Source organism: Chroicocephalus ridibundus, chromosome 5 (assembly GCF_963924245.1).
Source record: "Chroicocephalus ridibundus chromosome 5, bChrRid1.1, whole genome shotgun sequence".
Lineage (NCBI taxonomy): Eukaryota > Metazoa > Chordata > Aves > Charadriiformes > Laridae > Chroicocephalus > Chroicocephalus ridibundus.
The window spans coordinates 26,136,158-26,154,622 of NC_086288.1; the positions used below are offsets into that span (position 1 = coordinate 26,136,158).

Here is an 18,465-nt window from a genome sequence, read left to right on the forward strand (position 1 = left end):
CAGTAGCTCCCATAATGCGCGCATTCAGAGTGCCTCGCTCTAGCCAGGTACTCTGTGTCTGCTGTTCTGCTCCCTGCTTAGCAGGGACTCGTTCACCCCACCAGAGGTTGGGGGGGGCCCTTTTTTCAACTGGAGGCATGTCTGCCCTCTACATCATCTCAGTACTTTTTGCCCTGCTGTGTCCCATTCCTGTTTCCTTCCTGTATCTTCCTCCTTCCTTATATTTTACTACTTCCTCTTCTTCCAGTTATCCCTTATCCATCTTCTAAGGACAGTTAAATATTGAGCCGCCCACCTAAATATTATTTACATGAAGTGAAATGTGATGGCATTTCAATGGCCTGACAAGGCTGTTGTGTGCCAGATGTATTGCAGAGGTGAGAGAACGACCTGCCCCGCCAACCTGAGCATTATGAGATGGAGTTAGTATAGTATATGAGATGGAGTTAATATAGAATATATTATATATATATTCTTTAAAAATCATTCTTCTCATAAAGCATGCTCAGATCTTTTCCATCAGGAAAGGTCCAGAAAATAAAATATTATGCATTTATCTACAATACTAATGCTAATGAAGCATTAGTGATTTCATTGTGTTTCACATTGTTTAATGTACCCTTGAGGGGCATTTTAATTGTTTTAGATGACTGTGACTCTGAACTGGCTTTACTGGATCCTTTCTGCTTGTTACATGTGGGTCTATGGAAGTTAGCTCTGTCCCAAGACTAAACAGTGACCTACTGCAGCAATACTAATAGATTATCAGTTATAATTATTCCAATGCTGTGCTTAGAAGTGAAGTTTAGTGCTTCCACAATCAGGTGAGACACGGTCACAGTACTAATGCGGTATGCACGGCTCCTCAAGTAAAGAAAGTGAAAGAGAGAGTAGTAGAGTTTTGGAGCTAGCATTTTGTCAGGAATTAGTGCAATGGAGGTCTTTTAAAGGATTATTCTTTTGCAAGAGTGACAACCCGTTTTTCACTTTAGGAAGTGTTAGGCGACATACCAAGAAATAGTAGGGTCTATTGAAAATTATATCCTAGCCTCTATTGTCATTAATATTAATATTTTGAGACTGGAATCTTTCCTGTGCTTTTAGACAATGTGAATAGTTAGAATTTTGGAGTGACTGAAATGGACGAAGAAGCTATTATCACATCCTTCTATAACACTTAGAAATCATTCCATTTGGTAAAGCGATTTGCAAACCCGCTATTGTGTTTTTCAGTTTGTGGCAGAATGTAATTTTTTTATTAGCACTTCAAGTCTGTTTAATATTACTGCCTCAAAGAAGTGTCTTTGGGTACTGTAGTCTGACGAACATCTGTATTGTGTATACATGTGTTTATGTTTGTGTATGTATATGTGAGTGTATGGATGTATGTAAGTGTGTGTGTACACAAACACATAAAAAATTTTAATAGCACAATCTGTATGAATCAGCCCAAACCACAGAGTTGAAATCTGGATTTCTATAAAGCTCAGGAGTGTACAAAATCTGGAACATAGTTCAACTCATTATGAAGGCAAAAGTTGGCTTCAGAGTTCAGACCTGAGCTTCCAGAAAGTTCAGGGAATATTCAGATCCAAGGTGCTGGTTAGAATCCATCTCTGTATTAAAATAAAATCTCCAGCCTTTAAAATAATGTTTTCTTCACATGTTATTGCTCTTTCTTTTTTTTTTTCTGTTCAACATCTATATTTCCCTAGACAACATCTTTCCATTTAGCTGATATCTCAAAATGACCATTTGTGTGAATGTTGTCATTCTCATCTTAGACTAATATCAACTTCATTTCAAAATTAATACATTCAGTTTTCAATTCCTGTTACAAAATTACCCTTGGAAATGCAGTGCTATAAGTCTTTTCATTTCAGTTTTAAATAAGCAAGGCATTTCTGGGTAAAGCAATAGAAGGTTACATTCCTACTGTCCTTCATGACGCCATGTATATTTGCAGATAAATAGCTAGCACTGAAATGATGCTATGGATAGCTCGATAAAAATGATGGCCCAGTTATAATTAGGCAGTTCTGCTTGAATTGCACAATTTAAACCAAGCTTTTCTGAATTGCTTTGTAGCTAAATCAGACAGTTACACAGCACAATATCTAGCTGAATGTTGAAAATGGAACAGAATTAAACATCTGTCATAAGTATAGAACTGAAATGGCAGCGTGCAAAATGAACCAGTGCTGCTTGTTTTCTTCTCTTTTTGGTGAAGGCTAAAGTGAATTCATTTTTGGCTTTCCTGACATAGATTTTGAGCCTGGGTGTCATCGTCATATCCAAGGTTCCCAGAAGATATTCAAGTTCTTAACATGACTCTTACTAATTGTACATTTAAGTCACTCGTTTTGAAAATATCAGTTCTGCTTGAACTGAATAGCAGCCATCTATGCTCTTTTATCTTACTGCAGAATATACAGGGGTGTTCACTGGACAGTGACCATAACTGAATAATGTCTGTAATATTATGTAATTTTCCTGTATAGGGTGAACCAGGTCTTCCTGGGCTTCCTGGACTCCCTGGGATAAAGGTAAATAAACTGTGGTCTCTGTTGTACTGGGGGGACACCACAAAAAAAGGGGGGAATGCAAGAATGTGGCTAAAATGGACTTACTGTGCTTGTGCTATAGCTTCTTCTGAGTCTCTGAGACTCTGGAAACCAGGGATTCGCATGGAAAGTTGGTTAAGTGTGTACGAGTAAGGAAGCAGTGTATCTTACATTAAAATGTGAAGTATAACATTGCATTCTAGTGCTTTAAAAAAATAATCTCATATAGTAGTTTTTAATGTTTTTATTTAATGGAAGAGGCTTGTCGTCAAAGTTTTACTTGGTTTCCACTTCAATAGGTGCTTTCCAGTAGCAATAGTCTACTGAATTTACCAAGCCTCCAGTCAGAGAACTGCATTAATTACACACAGGCTGTAGAGAACTGGCTCTGTCGACAAAAATACTCCGTGCTCCATTACACAGCAGTGATTTCCACTGACGAGTCAAAATGTTTTAATAAGATTCTGTTCAGTATTAGCTACAGTCCCTGACCTAATACCTGGTTTAGTCCCTGGCTTCCAGTTTGTCTGGGATCTTTAGGTAAGTTGATAGAAAAGACATGTGGTGGGTTTAGTTCTAGCATAAGTGGTTGCATTGGGAGTTGCAGGCACTCGCGCAGTTTGAGCTGTGACTGTGTAACGCTGCACAAAGCGACTGGATTCACACATCCTGAGTGAGTGCAGACTAGAGTGGTTGCTTCTCCTTCATGGCAAAGACTGTTCTTCCAGAAAACAAAACCTCTTTGAAACTCTTTGCATTCCAGCGTGGGCCTGTGCATACCTCAGGAGATAGTTTATATCATTTCTCCAATAACAAGGGGGATAAGCCAGAGGCCAAACTCTTGTCCATTTTGGTAGGATCCAGGATTTATCTCATGGAATGTAACGTTTGCAGTGGTTTTATCAAGGGACCTGTGAATTGCCGCAGCATCAAAGCATAACGTCCCTTCTATGTTACTAGTGAATTATGGGAAGAATTGAATGTGCATGTTAAAGTTTGTATGTTGTAATAACTGAAAATGTAGTTCCCAGGGAGGTTGTTAATTTTCTGTGAGAATGAGCCCTATATTGACTAGCGACGATCATGTAGGAGCAGAGTCCTTTGTGTGATGAAACTGTATTTTTATACAGACCTTTGACAGAAGTCCCTGTTCTGTTTACTTTAATGGTGAGCAGAGGTAGCTCAGTTGGAGGTCAGTGCCGGCATCCTGGGAGCACTTGCCAAAACCAGCTGGAGTTACAGCTGGTGTTTGGGGATTCCATGTTCACACAGATCATGCATGTCCATGCGTATTATCAGCAAGTAAATAAAAAAAGTCAAAATTTGAGTCCCTGCTCTGGGAAAATTATTGCTGTTAAGCTTGCTTTGTTGGTGGTTGGAATGGCTTAGAAGGGCAGCTTTCAGATTCACCTGAAAGGCAAGATGTGAAGAGAAAAATGGACGAAGTGTGGGAGTTTTGCCCAGTGAAAATTTGTTTCAGATTTCAGTGGATACAGTGGAAAAACAGTACTGTTGCCTGCAGAATAAAATGGAATAATTTGTTCAAATATTAATCCCTTAGGAGAATGCTAGCTTCTATTAAAAATCTAGGCCAGAGGGAAACTAGTGGTGGTTCAGTGAAGAAATTCTGTCTAGTGCAATTCTGCCTTGAGGTGGCTAGACGCACCCTAGGTGGTGACAAGCAAGCTAGCAGAACGTGCATCGGAGAGCGCACAGCAGCTCTGGTCACATCAGACTTGCAGGATGGGTGCTGTTTGATTCAAGGCATTTGTAAACTCTTTTTAGTTTAGTTTAGTTTAGTTTTTAGTTTTTAGTTTAGGTTTAGATTAGATATTAGGAGACATTTTTTCACTGAAAGGGTTATTAAACATTGGAATAGGCTGCCCAGGGAGGTGGTGGATTCACCATCTCTGGAGGTGTTTAAAAAAAGGGTAGATGGGGCACTGAGGGACATGGTTTAGAAGTGGCTCTTGTCAGGGTAGGCTAAAGGTTGGACTCGATGATCTTAAAGGTCCCTTCCAACCTCAACAATTCTATGATTCTGTGATTCTAGTTAAGGAGTCTATAGAAAAAAGCATAGATTTTTCTGCCGCAGGGACTATGTCTGTGGCATGAGAAGTGGTAGCAGAAACCAGAGAATGGCTGGAGTTAGGAATATGGGCACTCATCAGCCAAGAAAAAGCAGCAGTTTAGCCCCTTTTCTCCCCTTCTGTTTTAGCAAAGATGTATGGACCACCATGGTAAAATCATCTCATCAATTTCCAAGAACAACCTCAGTGATACCTTATGGAGAAGCAAATTTCCAGTGAACTGATGTTGATTGAAAGCTACTTCTGAAATAACAGTGATGGGATGAGAAACTTGAGCATGGAGAAAACCCAGTTTTCTGGACTTGCAATCTGTTGGTGCTGTCATGGTGTTACTGCACAAAATTGAAAGGAATCTTATTTGGAGCAATGACTTTTTTTTTTTTCCTTTTCTGATTGTTCCTTGTTGTTTGTTATATTTTTTTCAGGGCTTCTGGGGTCTGTTCCCATCAGGACCTTATAAAACTCTCCAAGATATGTCTTTGCTATTCTATCTTAATAGTGATATGCGGTGGTGTCATAAAGCAACAGGCGTAGTACAAACCTCACACAATATCATTACAACATCTAGGAACTTTTTACAACATGTAAGAAATTTCCATAAGGGAAGTTTTTCCTAACGCTTAAATGGATTACAGAGTTCTCGTGCATTTGCGTGCCAGCACAGTAGCTGTCAGCAGAGATTTTGCAGGCTATTCGCAAACTTTGAGAGATGGACATCTGGCAACTCAAGCAAAGCGCGAACAGGGGCACATAGGAGTAACAGGGTTCAATACAAGGCACTGGCCATTTAATCTCTTTCCCAGTAAGAAAAGCTAAATATTCTTGTATTGCTGGTTTTGGTTTGATACTATTCTTGTTTTCTGTAGTATTGTTCTCTTCAGTTTCTGTTACATTACGCAGGCACGCACATTTGAACTCAAAAGTCTGCTACAAGAAGACAAATTTCTGTTGAGGTCCCTTGTAGCTAAAAAGCTTTAGGGTTCTCACCACACTTTTTGATCTTTCTTCATTCTTATATAATTGGAATTACAGAATTTTCTCCAAGTTTGTGTCTTCCTATGATGTTCTAGAAGTCAACACATTGTATTTGTTTTCTGGCTTTTGCCCTGAGTTATTGGTAAAACACATTTCCCAAGCAGGTTTGAAAGGTTAGCTCTAGGAGGCAAGTGCATCTGAAACGCGTTAATTCCTGTAGATGAATGGAGGTAGCTTAAACCTGTGTTCAACTGGCCAAGTAGTCAAGGAATGTATTTTCTGGAAATTAGGTAAGTAAATAGCAAAAGTTCATATACATTTGATGTACAGTAATTCAAATCACGCAGGAGATTTTAGATGAACAAACTAGTTGTCTGAGGATCATGTTTACAGGGCTTTTATGTTCTGAACAGCTTTAGAATTGTTGGATGTTGATGGACTGATACATACAGGCATCTTCAAGCAAATGAGAAGAAAGAGGCAAGAGAAGACTCCATGTTGCCTAATTTTAAAAGAATTTCCTTTTATATCTTCTAGTATTTCCATATAAAGAAAAGAAGGTCAAGATACAGGGATGTTCTACACATAGAAAACTCTTGGATGTAGTTCTTCTGGTCTTAAATATTTACCCTTTGACTATTGTGTAAGGAATTGAAGTCTCCTTTTCTTTAAATCTGTTAGTTGAATGACGAATTTGCTTTCTTGTGAATGACTCTCTCCACAGTGGCAGGCTGTATTATGAAATGTTTTAGGTAACTGTGTGCATACATAGCACTCTTTACAAATGCTAAACCACTCCACGAAAACATAAATGCCATGCCAGACAGTGGACCATGTCTTTGCAGCTACATCTCATCTTTCTTCTCAAGGTTGAAGAAGCTTCCCAAGGCATCCACTCCAGTATGCTTGGACATGTAGCCAAACTACTTAAAGGATTAATAAATACTAATCGCTGAGAAAGTTTCAGCTTCTTTTAATGCCATTCCAATTAATTAATCAATGTTCCCTGGAACCTGTTAGAGCTTGGTTGAACAGGATACTGGAGTCTAAGTGAACAGCAACATTGGACAGATTGGACAGACGTGCAAGTATCGTGTCTGAATTCAGAGCATGCAGCAGGGTCTTTTATTACTTACTTTTCTAGACCCATTCACTATGCACATGCGGATGTTTTGGGAGTTCTTCCTGTTCTTTTTCGTTCTCTCCTCATTGTCAGTTGGTGCCATGGAGGAAACACAAGTGCAGTCAGTTATTTCCAAGACAGTGATGAAGCTGTCTGTGACATGCTGGGGAAACGTTTCTCAAGCACCTGTTGCTGTTTAGGAATGGCTGGAAACTTAATGAGACCCTGAATGTGTTCCCCTGTGTCACTCAGGAATTGAGTAAGGCACCTAAACACAGAATATTAACTCATCGCTCTGATATCTGACGCCAAGCAGACCCAGAATATTTTCTATGAAACACAAACTTTGTATATCTGTTTTATCTCATAACTTTCGTGGGATGATATGTACAAAGCCGCACGCGCTTACTGTAATGGAAATCATGCATACCCTTATTCATTGTAATGTCAGACATCTGTCAAATCCATTGTGTTGCATTTTCTGGCATTTGTGCAGTACAGTCCTTAACTTCATCGCTGCAGTGGGAAGCCTTCACAGAACACAGGCCTTTTCTCAGTAGCAGCACTTTACGCAGGATCTGGCTTTTCTTTACCATTTCTGGCATTTCTCCCTCCCTCTGCTTTTAAAACAAATACTGAAACAAAGCTTGTGAGTGCAACTAAGCTTTTATTCTATCGTGTTCAAGAAAACTGCTGTTGAATGATTTGGCATGAGAAAAGAAAGGCTGCTTAGCCCTTCTGCTTTTGGGAGCTAGAGAAAGTTTTCTGTGTTTTCAAATCCAGTGGAACTGGCTGATTCAATAGACTTGCCAGTATGCAGCATCTTGTATCTTTCTATACAATTACTTTGGATTGACTTCCCTGGCACCGTGCCTGAGTAAGGTTTCAGAAGAACCTGGACAAGGATATGGGAATTTGAATCATGATATTTTCCTTTTCTTTTTACGAAAGCAAAAGTAGTTCTAATTCTCATCTGTTCTGTACTTAAATTTCTTTGTTCATACTCAAAGATCTTATCCTGTGACTTTCCTAATTCCATGTAAAAACTGAAAAACTCACTGCTCCACAGAACTTATTTTTTTTAGCTCTGGAAGTGTTGATACTCTTCCAGTATACAGTTACACTGTATACAGTCTACAGTTGATACATCCAGTGAGTTCTGTTACAAAAGAAAACTTTCAGAGAAAATGAGAGGCAGAATTTTCAAGCTGGATGCGTAGAAGTTAGTCTCCTATTTAAACTCTTCTCTAAAAGAGAGTGACTGCTGTTGAAGCTCATGCGTTTAGGTGTTGCTCTTGTCATCTGGTAGCAAAATGAAAGGAAATCTGAAGTAAATGGTAGTTCCAAGCATTTCATTTTGGAGTCAATGCAATTCTCCACCTATAGGAAAGTTCTTCAAACTCCCCTTTTCCCCCAGGAGTTCTTAGGAAGGCTGAGTACCTTTTCCTAATGCATTTTTCCTTTTCCATATTTCCGTTCTTCTTCCTGTTTTTCTTCCTTGTTAGTGACTGTTACCAAGAAACCTGAAGGGCCTATATCTCTCTCTTTCCATTTTTACCAGGACTCAGATATTCTTGCCCAGGCTTCAGTTCGCCTTTATCCTATAGGTCACCATACACATACTCTTTTTAGGCGGAACTCAGGAGCTGGAAGGGGCCAGCTGACTTTGTGACAAGCATCTCCAAATCCTGGATAGAGAGATGTGCTGAACATGTTAATTGCAGCAATTGAAATTGTGGGAATTCAGCTTCAAACCCTGATTCATACAAACTGAGGTTTCTCCCTGTATGCACTTGCCTTAGCTGATCTATATTGTCAAATATTCAAGTCTGAACTAATTTCCAATCTTTCATCACTCACATACAGTGTTCTGAAGAGTGGGTCAGCTGTCTGAGCAGAGGAAAACGTGCAGTGTAGTATAGGTGAAATACTGAAAAGTAGAGTATAAAGATGCATGTTCTGGGTGATAATGGGAACTGATCTAAAGAAACAGGACTTTAGTACCTGAGTTTGGAGGGCTAGTTTTCAGAAGTAGCTCTATGCATGGACAGGTAAAATATAAAATAAAATAAAAAATATTACACAACTGTGCAATTAATTTTCAGTATTCTGTTTCCAGAGTGGAAATATATATACAAACATATAGCTGTATGTATTTAGTTACATATCTAGCTTTGTTCATTCATTCCTAGCTGTCTGGTTTCCATATGTTATGGCAGTAATCACTTGCATAGGATAGATGTGTAATTTCCCAGAAATAATTTTGAGAATCAAGGCCAGAAAATGAAATCATCATTAATGTTGGATGGTATGCACGTGTCAGGAGTGTTTACTGGGGCGTTCTTCAAGATATATGCAGTTCTTATTAATCCGTCAGAAACTATATCCTCCAGAGCTTGAAAGCTCTCATTTTATTTCCTGGAAAAGGCTAAAACATAAGTAACTAAAACACAGGATGTTGTTTCCTCTAAAGCTATTACTAGTTGGAAGACTGAGCTTATAAGGATCTATTTCACAGCATCTGTTTTATAGCATAGTTTATTTTTTCTTTGTTAAAAAAAAAAATAAACCAATCCAATTCCAAAATTTTGAAAACAGCTGAATAATCTGAGAGTCCAATATTCTGCTGTGTTCAGAAATTGAGTATTTTGTCATCCGCAAAGAAGACTTGACATCAGTAATCTGAAAGTATCTCTGTGCCTCAAATACACAATTTTATATGGTCAGAAAGCAGTGCACACAATAAAGTTCTTTACCTTTCAGAGTAGCGACAAAAATTCCTTAGGTTTGTCATCTGTTTTCTAAAGGAGACAATTTGGGGCCAGAATCTTCATAATTTAGCAGTTCAGTCATTGCAAAGAATTAAAACCGAGGCACTCATTACAACAAGTGTTTTTATTCTAATCCTCAAAAGTAGGTACCGTGCTGACTTGAATTATAATTAGCCTTTAAGTAAGAAGTCCTTGATATGACTAATGCATGCAGAATTAATCAGAATTATTACTGGTTCTGTTAGCAGCCTTCCAAAGCAGCATATCCTCTAAACAGGCAGAACTTAAAAGTAATGAGAAAATTAGGCTCACTAAAAAGCAATAAATGTCGTACAAAGTAGGGCTCGTTGTGAACCTTCAGGGTTTTAGCCAGGTTGTCCAGGTTGTAAGGTTTTCCTTCTCTAAATGGCCAAACATACGTTTGGAAATTCTAAACCAGAATTGTTTTTCTAAGTTTAGAGACTGATTAGGGAGTGAAGATATTGTTTCAAATGCGATGAGTGAGCCAGACAACCTGTTTTAACTGGCCGTTTCTGGAGCCAATTCTGAACGGGTATGAAAAGCCTTAACAAAGACCTTATAAAATGGGGTTAGGTTTTTTTATCAGATTTCCTTTTACCTTGTTCATTTCCTTCTTATGAGCTGAATACTGTAGTCCTCCCAAGAGCAAAATTCCCATGGACATCAGGCTATATATAAAGTTGCATTAATGCCCTTCACAGTGAGAAAGTATAAGGTGCCGTTCTCTCTGACTGCTGTAGTCTAAGGCCGGCTGAGTTTCTGAGAAATTGCTGTACTGGAACTAAGAGCTGCAGACGGAGGCAGGGCATGAGCAAGCTCTGGATTGCTCTGTTCTAGACTCCTTAGAATTTGGCGCTCACTCCTCTCCAGAGTAGAAAGGTTGCAGTATTTTGGTTAGATGGCAATCTCGGAAACAAAGTCTGAGGGCAGCAGATGACAATTTCTGGAAAACCAGCACAGGCACCAGTGAACCAAATCCAATTTATTATCACTTCATAGCTCTTTTCCAGATTACCTTGCATCTGGGTTTGGGGGGTTTTTGCTAGCTCTTGTTCTATGTATCTACATTTTTGCATGATTCTTTCAGTAGTGTTAGGCAAGGCAAGGGCATCCATCGTACTGGTTTTGTGTTAAATATGCCTGTGAGTGAGTCAGGGTAACATTTATGACAAGCATACCTTGGCCTCTTGATGAGGACCCTTCCATGCCAGTGCTTGTCAGAAAGGACACTTTGGGCTCTCCCGAAGTCTGTGGCTCTTGAGAAGTTTGCAGGCAGCCCCATGCCAGACACAGAAATTTTTGGAGAACCGCTAGACCTACAGGCAGGAGTTCGTGAGCTCTAAGCCTGCCCCCAGGTTGTGTGTTGGAGCATGTCAGGGTTCTCCTCAGACCCACACAGCTAGGCTTTTCCGTGTAGGAAAACTGTGGGGTGGACCCACATTACCAGAATCCTCCACAGAAATTCTGGATGCTTTGGCATGGTTTGCCAACCCAGAGGTGTGCAGGCAGGAGTCCTGGTCTTGGCACGTTCAGTCTTGCAAGTCGACACCAGGGAAAGGTGCTTGTGTCCTGGCTCCGTGGCAGACCTGCCAGTCGGCCCTGGAGGCACAGGACTGCCATGGCCCCAGCACTGGGGCAGGCACTGAATAAAATATCTCAGGACCAATGAACTGTGTAATAAAGGTGGGAGTTTGACATTTACACTTCTCTGGCTAGTTCTAGTGCATAGCACTAGATGAGGATTGAAATTACATTGTTCCTTGCAAATTCATGGTCTAAAGGTTGGTTTGGCCTCATTTTTACAGCACAGAGAAAGTAATGCAGTAAGCTGATGTAGAAGGAAAATAGTAAGGTGGCCACGAGACTTAAAAAAATATTTAAGAGCACAGTTATATCCATAAAGGGAATAACTGGGTTGTGTGTTTTATGGCTTTAGCAACAATAAAGTATTTTATCAGTGACTTCAGATATTTTTATTTACCAAAGTAGGATAGCTTCTGTAATTTCAGAAATGGAAGCAAATTTATTTCATTGTTACAGAAAAGTTGCTGGTTTGGGCGCTTTTCTGCAGCACATGTTTTCTTTTTCGGCAAACATTGATCTGGATGAGAAAATCTGTGCTACATTCATTAGAAGAATAATATAGAGGAAGATCCTTCTGTGGGAAAACAGTGTATCCAGCAACTGCTGTTCTCTATTGATTGCTTGTGGCAGCACAGAGCTGTGTATTTCAGGCACTGGAATTGGATGAGGCCCATCTGTGAGAACAAAGTTTCAAATAATTGTGTTGCTGCGTATCTCAGCTCTGCAGTGAGCGCTAATTCTAACTGACTACCTTGTTAGTAAACGTTTGCCAAATTGGTGGTGTTTAAAACAGCAATTAGCATTGCAAATAGGATTTCAACTGTTGCACCTTTTTTAAGTGAAAGTCCAAGTTTTAGCCAATTACAGGTTCTATAAAAGTTAAAAGAAGACGGCAACAGTGAACAGAGTGTCGTATGGTTAACCTCTAATATCAAAGCCAGCCTCTGCTTCAGCCCATAAAAGCTTTGATCGTCATGGAAACCAGTTATGAATATGTCTAGATAATAACCCTCATAAAAATTTGACAATCCTCCGAAGTAAATTACAAGGTAGCTTTTTTACTATTAAATTGTGATGGAGCTCACATTGTGCTAGGCGTACAGCATGCCATTATAGGCCCCTTTTCTGTTTCAGATGTTTTATGATAAGAGGTGAAAATGACCGTTAACGAGGTTTGTGAGAAGTAGCATATCATTTGCTGTCTGACCCACTAGTATTCCTACAGTTCAGAGACATTTGAGGGTGAAAATGAGTATGCATAGAGATAGTCTCCTAGTCTCTTAAAACATTAACATATCAAGCTATTAAAAATTATTCTTAAAAAGATAACAAATCACTCCTGTAAAATGGAAGCAATTCACAAGCTTGTTGATTTTTATTTTTTTTAATACCAAGTTGCCTGTGTGGTTACTCCAAGCCCTAACAGTAGGTGAAGTTTGAATGCTGGAATTCATCTCGTTGGCTTCCTGTGCAATGTGGTGGTTTCTAAGCAGTGATTTCATAACCATGCCAAAGGGTTAAATTAAAATGCCCAAAGAGTCATCACTTGCTGGTGGCTTTCTACACAGCTGCCAAACAGTATTTCAAATGGGGGAGTTCCTTACTTTTCTCTCAAAACCTACCTGTTTAACTTTTCTTTGCAGATTTTGTGTTCCCTGTTCCTGTTTTTGCAGGAAAAGAAGCTTGTGGTAGATTCTTACTAGACAAAACTTTGGGTTTTTTGTAAGAAGTTGTAGTGAGATGTTTAGAAAAGTTCAGAAAGCCAAATCTTGGTTGCTCTGATTTCTTGTACACCACTTTTCGCGGTAGTTTGGAACAAATTCTGATCTCATTTAAGTAAGAGACTAAAGATCGAGAGATGCTTCAGTGAATCCCAGAGGTGCGATGTTGTCAAATCAAAGTGCAGTCTGGAGCAATCCTTTACTCTTGCTTTCCTGCAGCTATGTGCCAGCTAAATCACAGATGTATCACATATTTAAAACAAAAAACTAAACCACTTAGTCCTTGATTTCCTAACCACATTCCTCTGTGGCTCCGGCATTGTGTTTGTGTGATGGACTAATCAGAATGGCCTTTGCATAACAGGGATATCAGCATGCCTTGCTGAGAGAAACTGTTTTCTTTACATTTCACACATCATTGACAGTGCTAATTTTGATAGATTCTAATTCTAAGACAAACCTGATCCAGTTGTTACTTCCAATTTGAATGGTGCAGAAGTATACCCAATAAGCATTTCAGTTGATGCCTTATGCTGTGGTTACACTCAAGAGATTTGAAATATTAGAGAGGACACGGCTTAGTTTCAAATCATCAAAATATGTTGTCATTTTACTTAGAAGCTTAGTTCAGATGGCAAAACAGATCTGTCTTTTAATCTACTTCGCCTCACTAGCAGTGAGGGAGAGTTGCATGTTTTTCTAAATGTAGCCAGGTCTTAACTGCTGTAGTTTGTGTCATGTGCAATAAGTGTGCGCTGTTGGATCACGTTCAGCTTGGCATCCACCATAACCACCACATCTTTCTCAGCAGAGCTGCTGCACAGCCAGTCAGTTCCTAGTCTCAACTGACACACCACTTACACTCCACATCTGATAATGTTTTAAAGCTGTGTCATATAAGATCTGTATTCTACTTATGCTTATTAAGCCATTGGCTTCTTCCATTATCAATTCCACTAGCTATTGCAAAGCACCTTTTTCTTGTCTCTTTAGAGATTTTGTGGGAAGGTGGGACTTCTTTTTGGACTTTGGCAACTGGTATAGTCCTGAGCAAAGTGTGAGAATTTGACTGAAAAGCTGTGCATCAACCTCTGAGTGACACTTCTAAGCTTTACCACTGAAAAGATTGAATCATGTAGTCACTGCGTGTTTCTTCTGCCTTGAAGTCATAATTAGCTGGCCAAGAAATTAGCCCTGGTAAAGTCAGTATTAAAATAATTCGGGGCTATCAAGTACCTTCTTATTCTAAAACAAAGGGATGGAAGCTGCATTTACTGACCATAAAGTGCTTCCATCTGCGATGACCACTTTATGTTACTCTTGATGGTGTGCACTGATACAAAGACTTACATAAGCTGTAGGGTTCTTTTCCTATGACATAAAAATACCGTGCTTCTCTATGACATGTTTGTCTTAGTTTATTCCTTTGTTATCATATTTTGAACCGTGGCCAGCTAGAACTTTGTGTGAGAAAACTCATTATTTCATTGTATTTTTTGATAATATAAATGGAGGTCACTGAGAAATTGCTATGGCCCTCAATACAGCCACCAGAAAAATTTCTCTGGTTATAGGTTTGCTAGAGACCTTCTTTGCTTTGAACTGTTAATGATGGATTGTTGATGAGAGTGCGGATGAATGTGCAAGAATGCTTCCTAATTTGCTTGCCCCATGCAGCACACCTGTGTTTCTGTGGAGGTGAAGAGAAATGTTATCCAACTGCTTATATTCATTGTCTCTATATGTTGTCAGTAATTATATCAAGACAGGATTATGGCACATCTGTCTTTTAGCTATTTAAAGAGGCATTTGATGGGTAATTTTTAGTTATTAAGTTCAGGGATATTGTTAAAAGGCTAAGAAATAGATCTTTATTAATTTGATTACACTACTGATTTTAAAATTTACAGTAGCTTGTGGGTATGTCTTCTTGATTCAAATTTATGTGAAAAAATGCAAGATTAAATAGCAGGAAACCTTGTTCAGGAGAGTCTGTGAAGGAAAACATATGGTTTATTAATCTTCCCTTATCCCCCTTCAGGCATGGAGATAGGTAATAAAATATGTCCTTACTCCTCTGCTTAATACTGCTTGTGCTGTAACTCAGCTTGATCCCTGCTATTTGTCTGTTATGTTTGTACAAATGAATGGGCAAGTGGGCAGAACAGAGAGGGAATGAGGAGAGCTGTGGCTCTTTCCCAGCTGTTCACAGCCAGAGAAGTTGTCTGGGTGCAGAGAACTGAAGTATTTTACTGTCAGAATGAGAAGGGAGAGTACCATAGTTCTGGGAGTCTCTGGCTTGAAAGGAGATTGCTTTTGATCCAACGCAGTGATTGGACTCAATGATCTTAAAGGTCTTTTCCAACCTAAATGATGCTATGGTCTCCTTTTTGGAGATGATGCAGCTAAGTACCTCCCTGGAAAACACATTACAACGGTACCATCTGGCCTCTCTATTTGTCATACCCTCACCCTGTTTGCCCATCCATTCACATGCTGCAATAGAAAACTACCTCATAACACATGACTGAAATGAACTGTCCCTTTTTAAATTTAGGAATCACCCAGAGCTCCCCTCCTGCTTTCAGACTCGCTTTAATATTGGTTTGGTATATTATGTTATAGTCCAGGTTGCATATTAACAGTCCTTAACCTCATAAAAAACTATGTTTGACACCTTCTGCTTCATTTGCACTTCACAGGCGGTGTGATGGCTTGCTACAAGAATTTGTGCTGATGAAAGTTACCCATGATGAAAAGTCTGTCTGTTTAACTGTAGCATCACAGCTGGAGAGCTGTAAGCAATACAGGGAAAATACTGCCCAAAAGAAACTTGTGTTACTGTAATTACATACTGCTAGATAAATAATGTAACATTCCTCTTATATTGTATTTTTAAAGGGTGAACCAGGTTTCATTGGTCCACAAGGAGAACCTGGGTTGCCAGGGCTGCCAGGAACAAAGGTAAGGGTAATTGGCCAACACTCTGGTGCAAAGCCCTTAGAGCCAATGTCAAATTCAACTTCCTCAGCACGTAGCAGAGACTGAGACTGTACTAACCACGTAAGAGTCTTTTATCCAGAAACGTAAAATGCTTAGTCAGAATCTGTTTTTGCAAATGGCCAGGAATTTTAAAGTGCTGGTTAAAATACAGTATATGCAGTGCTTGGAAATGTGGAAAGTCATAGTTCGTGGACCAGTGCTATGATATATATGTCTTTGTACTGATGCCCTCAAACAATGTGAAGGCAGGTGTTATATCCATTCTTAACTTAAGTTCTTCCATTGCCTTTGTTCACGTTAGCATCCCAAAAGTTATGTGTTCAAGAGGCAGAATATGCATGAATGAAGAGACTATAATTTCTTTTTTTTAAAAAAAAAAAAAGTTTGAAAGTGTGCGCAGGTATTAGAACTTTGATACTACACATCGGACTGAAAATACAGTCCACTAAATGTGTATTATTTTTTTCTTTCTTCTTATGGGTTTCTTTTTAGACACTGTATGGCAAAGTTAGAATATTATGAATCCTACGAACAGCCTCACAGTCTGGGGATCTTTATTCCAGTCCTTTCAGAATAGGGGAAAAAAATACCTTACAAATCACATTTCCGTTTTGAAGTCCTCTTCTCTTGCCTTTGAGAAGACTATTTACTCAGAGGATAGTTCCCCAACACATTACAAGTCATAGATGAACTTAAAAATGTTTTATTCTGATGGTTTGGTTTCTTTGGTGGTGTGCTGGAGGCTGCACAGTTTTTTGTGACGTACGTGTCTCTGTTGCAATAGGGTGACAGAGGAGAGGCAGGCCCTATTGGGAAGGGCGAGCGAGGTGAACCTGGAGTTCCTGGACCAAAGGTCAGTCTGATTTTTGCATTGGAAGTATTTTGTTAGTTTTACATCTATGAACACAGCTTTTCCTGCTGAAAAATAGAACAAAAACTTGGTGAGTGAACTTTTAAATGAAAATGCTGTCAAATAATCCATTTCAGTCCACAAGACAATGGCAGTTTTGTGTCCACAGCTGTGGAATTGCAGTCTGAACAGACTCTTATTCGGTCTACAAAGTAAAGACACTACCTACATACACTGTCATGGAGTTGGCCTAATTCATTCCAGCTAAAGTCCTGACCTCCAGGTCCCTAACAATCAGCATCAAAGTTTGAACCACTGTAGCTACTGAATGCAGAGAAAATCCATTTTGCATGCTGCTTTCTAACTCTCTAAGAAAGAGATCATTCTAACTACATTTTAGCATTGTCTTAATATTTTCCACTGTGTCAATACCATCAAGTTTTCCTTTCCTAATACGTCCTGAAAACAGTAAGGCAGATTCTGTGCTCCATGGCCAGTTAGTTTATATTCACCTGAGACACTGGGAAGAAACGTTGTGGTAACGCTTTATTTTAATATCCTTATTTTAGGATTTTTAACTACCTTCTCTATGTTTTAGCTATCATTTTTTCAGGAGCTGTGGAATGACGTAGGTCATTCCTGCAAACCGCTGTTAATGATGACGACTCTTTACTAACGCCAATCATACTTTCCCTTTGGAAGGAAGGAATCCATGGCCTTTGCATGCTGCTGTGAAAGAATATATCACTCTGGGTGCTATAAATTTAGTGTCTTTACATATTCATTATCTTGTTCATATGAAATGAAGTGTTTCTGCTGTTCCATACTATAGTTAGTCATTACTAATTTCATTTTCTCTGCACTCCCATTTCTCTGTCATATTTCTCCTGTCTATCTTCCTTCAAACAGGGGAAAACAGGTGAACCTGGATCTAGAGGCCCCAAAGGGTCAAAGGTTAGTAGTAAAGAAACTGTCTCTAGTGGAGTAATTAACACAATGATTTTTAGGATAAATTATTTGTAACGTTTCACAGAAACTTCACTAATTCTTTAAAAAGTTCTTTGAAAGTGAAACCTTCTTCTGACTTGCAGCTTTAGATATTAGAGTTGAAGCCTGTGTGTTTTAAACACTGTGATTCTAGTTCTTTTTCTGTTATAACATCTATTCCACTCTGCTCTCGTTTTCCTCATGCAACTTGGTTTCTCTCTGTGTAAGTGATGTGGTTTAGTCCTCACACATCCCAGGAACCAACACCTGACTATGCCTGTGGAGATCTATTGGTTTAGGAAAAATTTTGTGGACCCACACCTTGGTGAGTTAGGAACCAACGGTATCAGATGGACTCTGCAGGCTGAGATATGATGGCCAGTAGTCCTACAAAGGCAAGACTTCTAGGTTATATTACTGTTTTGCCTACTTTAAAAAGCTACTGTGATTATATCTATCTATCTGTACATATATAAATCCATGTCTGTATAGATATAGTCGGTTCACATAGGTGTAGAGAGAGAGATAAAATATATGCTTTTCTATTACTTCATCTGCTGTGCAAATACTGTGCTCACTGGACTCCATGTTATATTATGGAGTCAAAGAAAAATGAAAATATATTTGTTTAGGTGGTTATTGAGTGTCTACTGTCAGAATAAAGATGATAAGAAAATGTAGGCTGATCGGATACTGTTTGCAGTACTTGTAAGGTCCTCGAAGAGCTGCCCATTCGCAGTGCTTAAGGTTATGATTAAATAAATGCCACAACCTCT

The 18,465-nt window shown here is 39.1% G+C and overlaps 1 protein-coding gene across 1 annotated transcript in view; it reads left to right on the plus strand.

Moving 5' to 3' along the window:
- The window catches only part of COL25A1 (collagen type XXV alpha 1 chain), a 323,508-nt gene that overhangs the window by 265,082 nt on the left and 39,961 nt on the right, over window positions 1–18,465 (plus strand). The window contains exons 18-21 of the mRNA XM_063336217.1: window positions 2,502–2,546; window positions 15,751–15,813; window positions 16,637–16,705; window positions 17,612–17,656. Coding sequence (XP_063192287.1) covers window positions 2,502–2,546; window positions 15,751–15,813; window positions 16,637–16,705; window positions 17,612–17,656 — 222 coding nt within the window. The remainder of the gene's footprint in view (window positions 1–2,501; window positions 2,547–15,750; window positions 15,814–16,636; window positions 16,706–17,611; window positions 17,657–18,465) is intronic.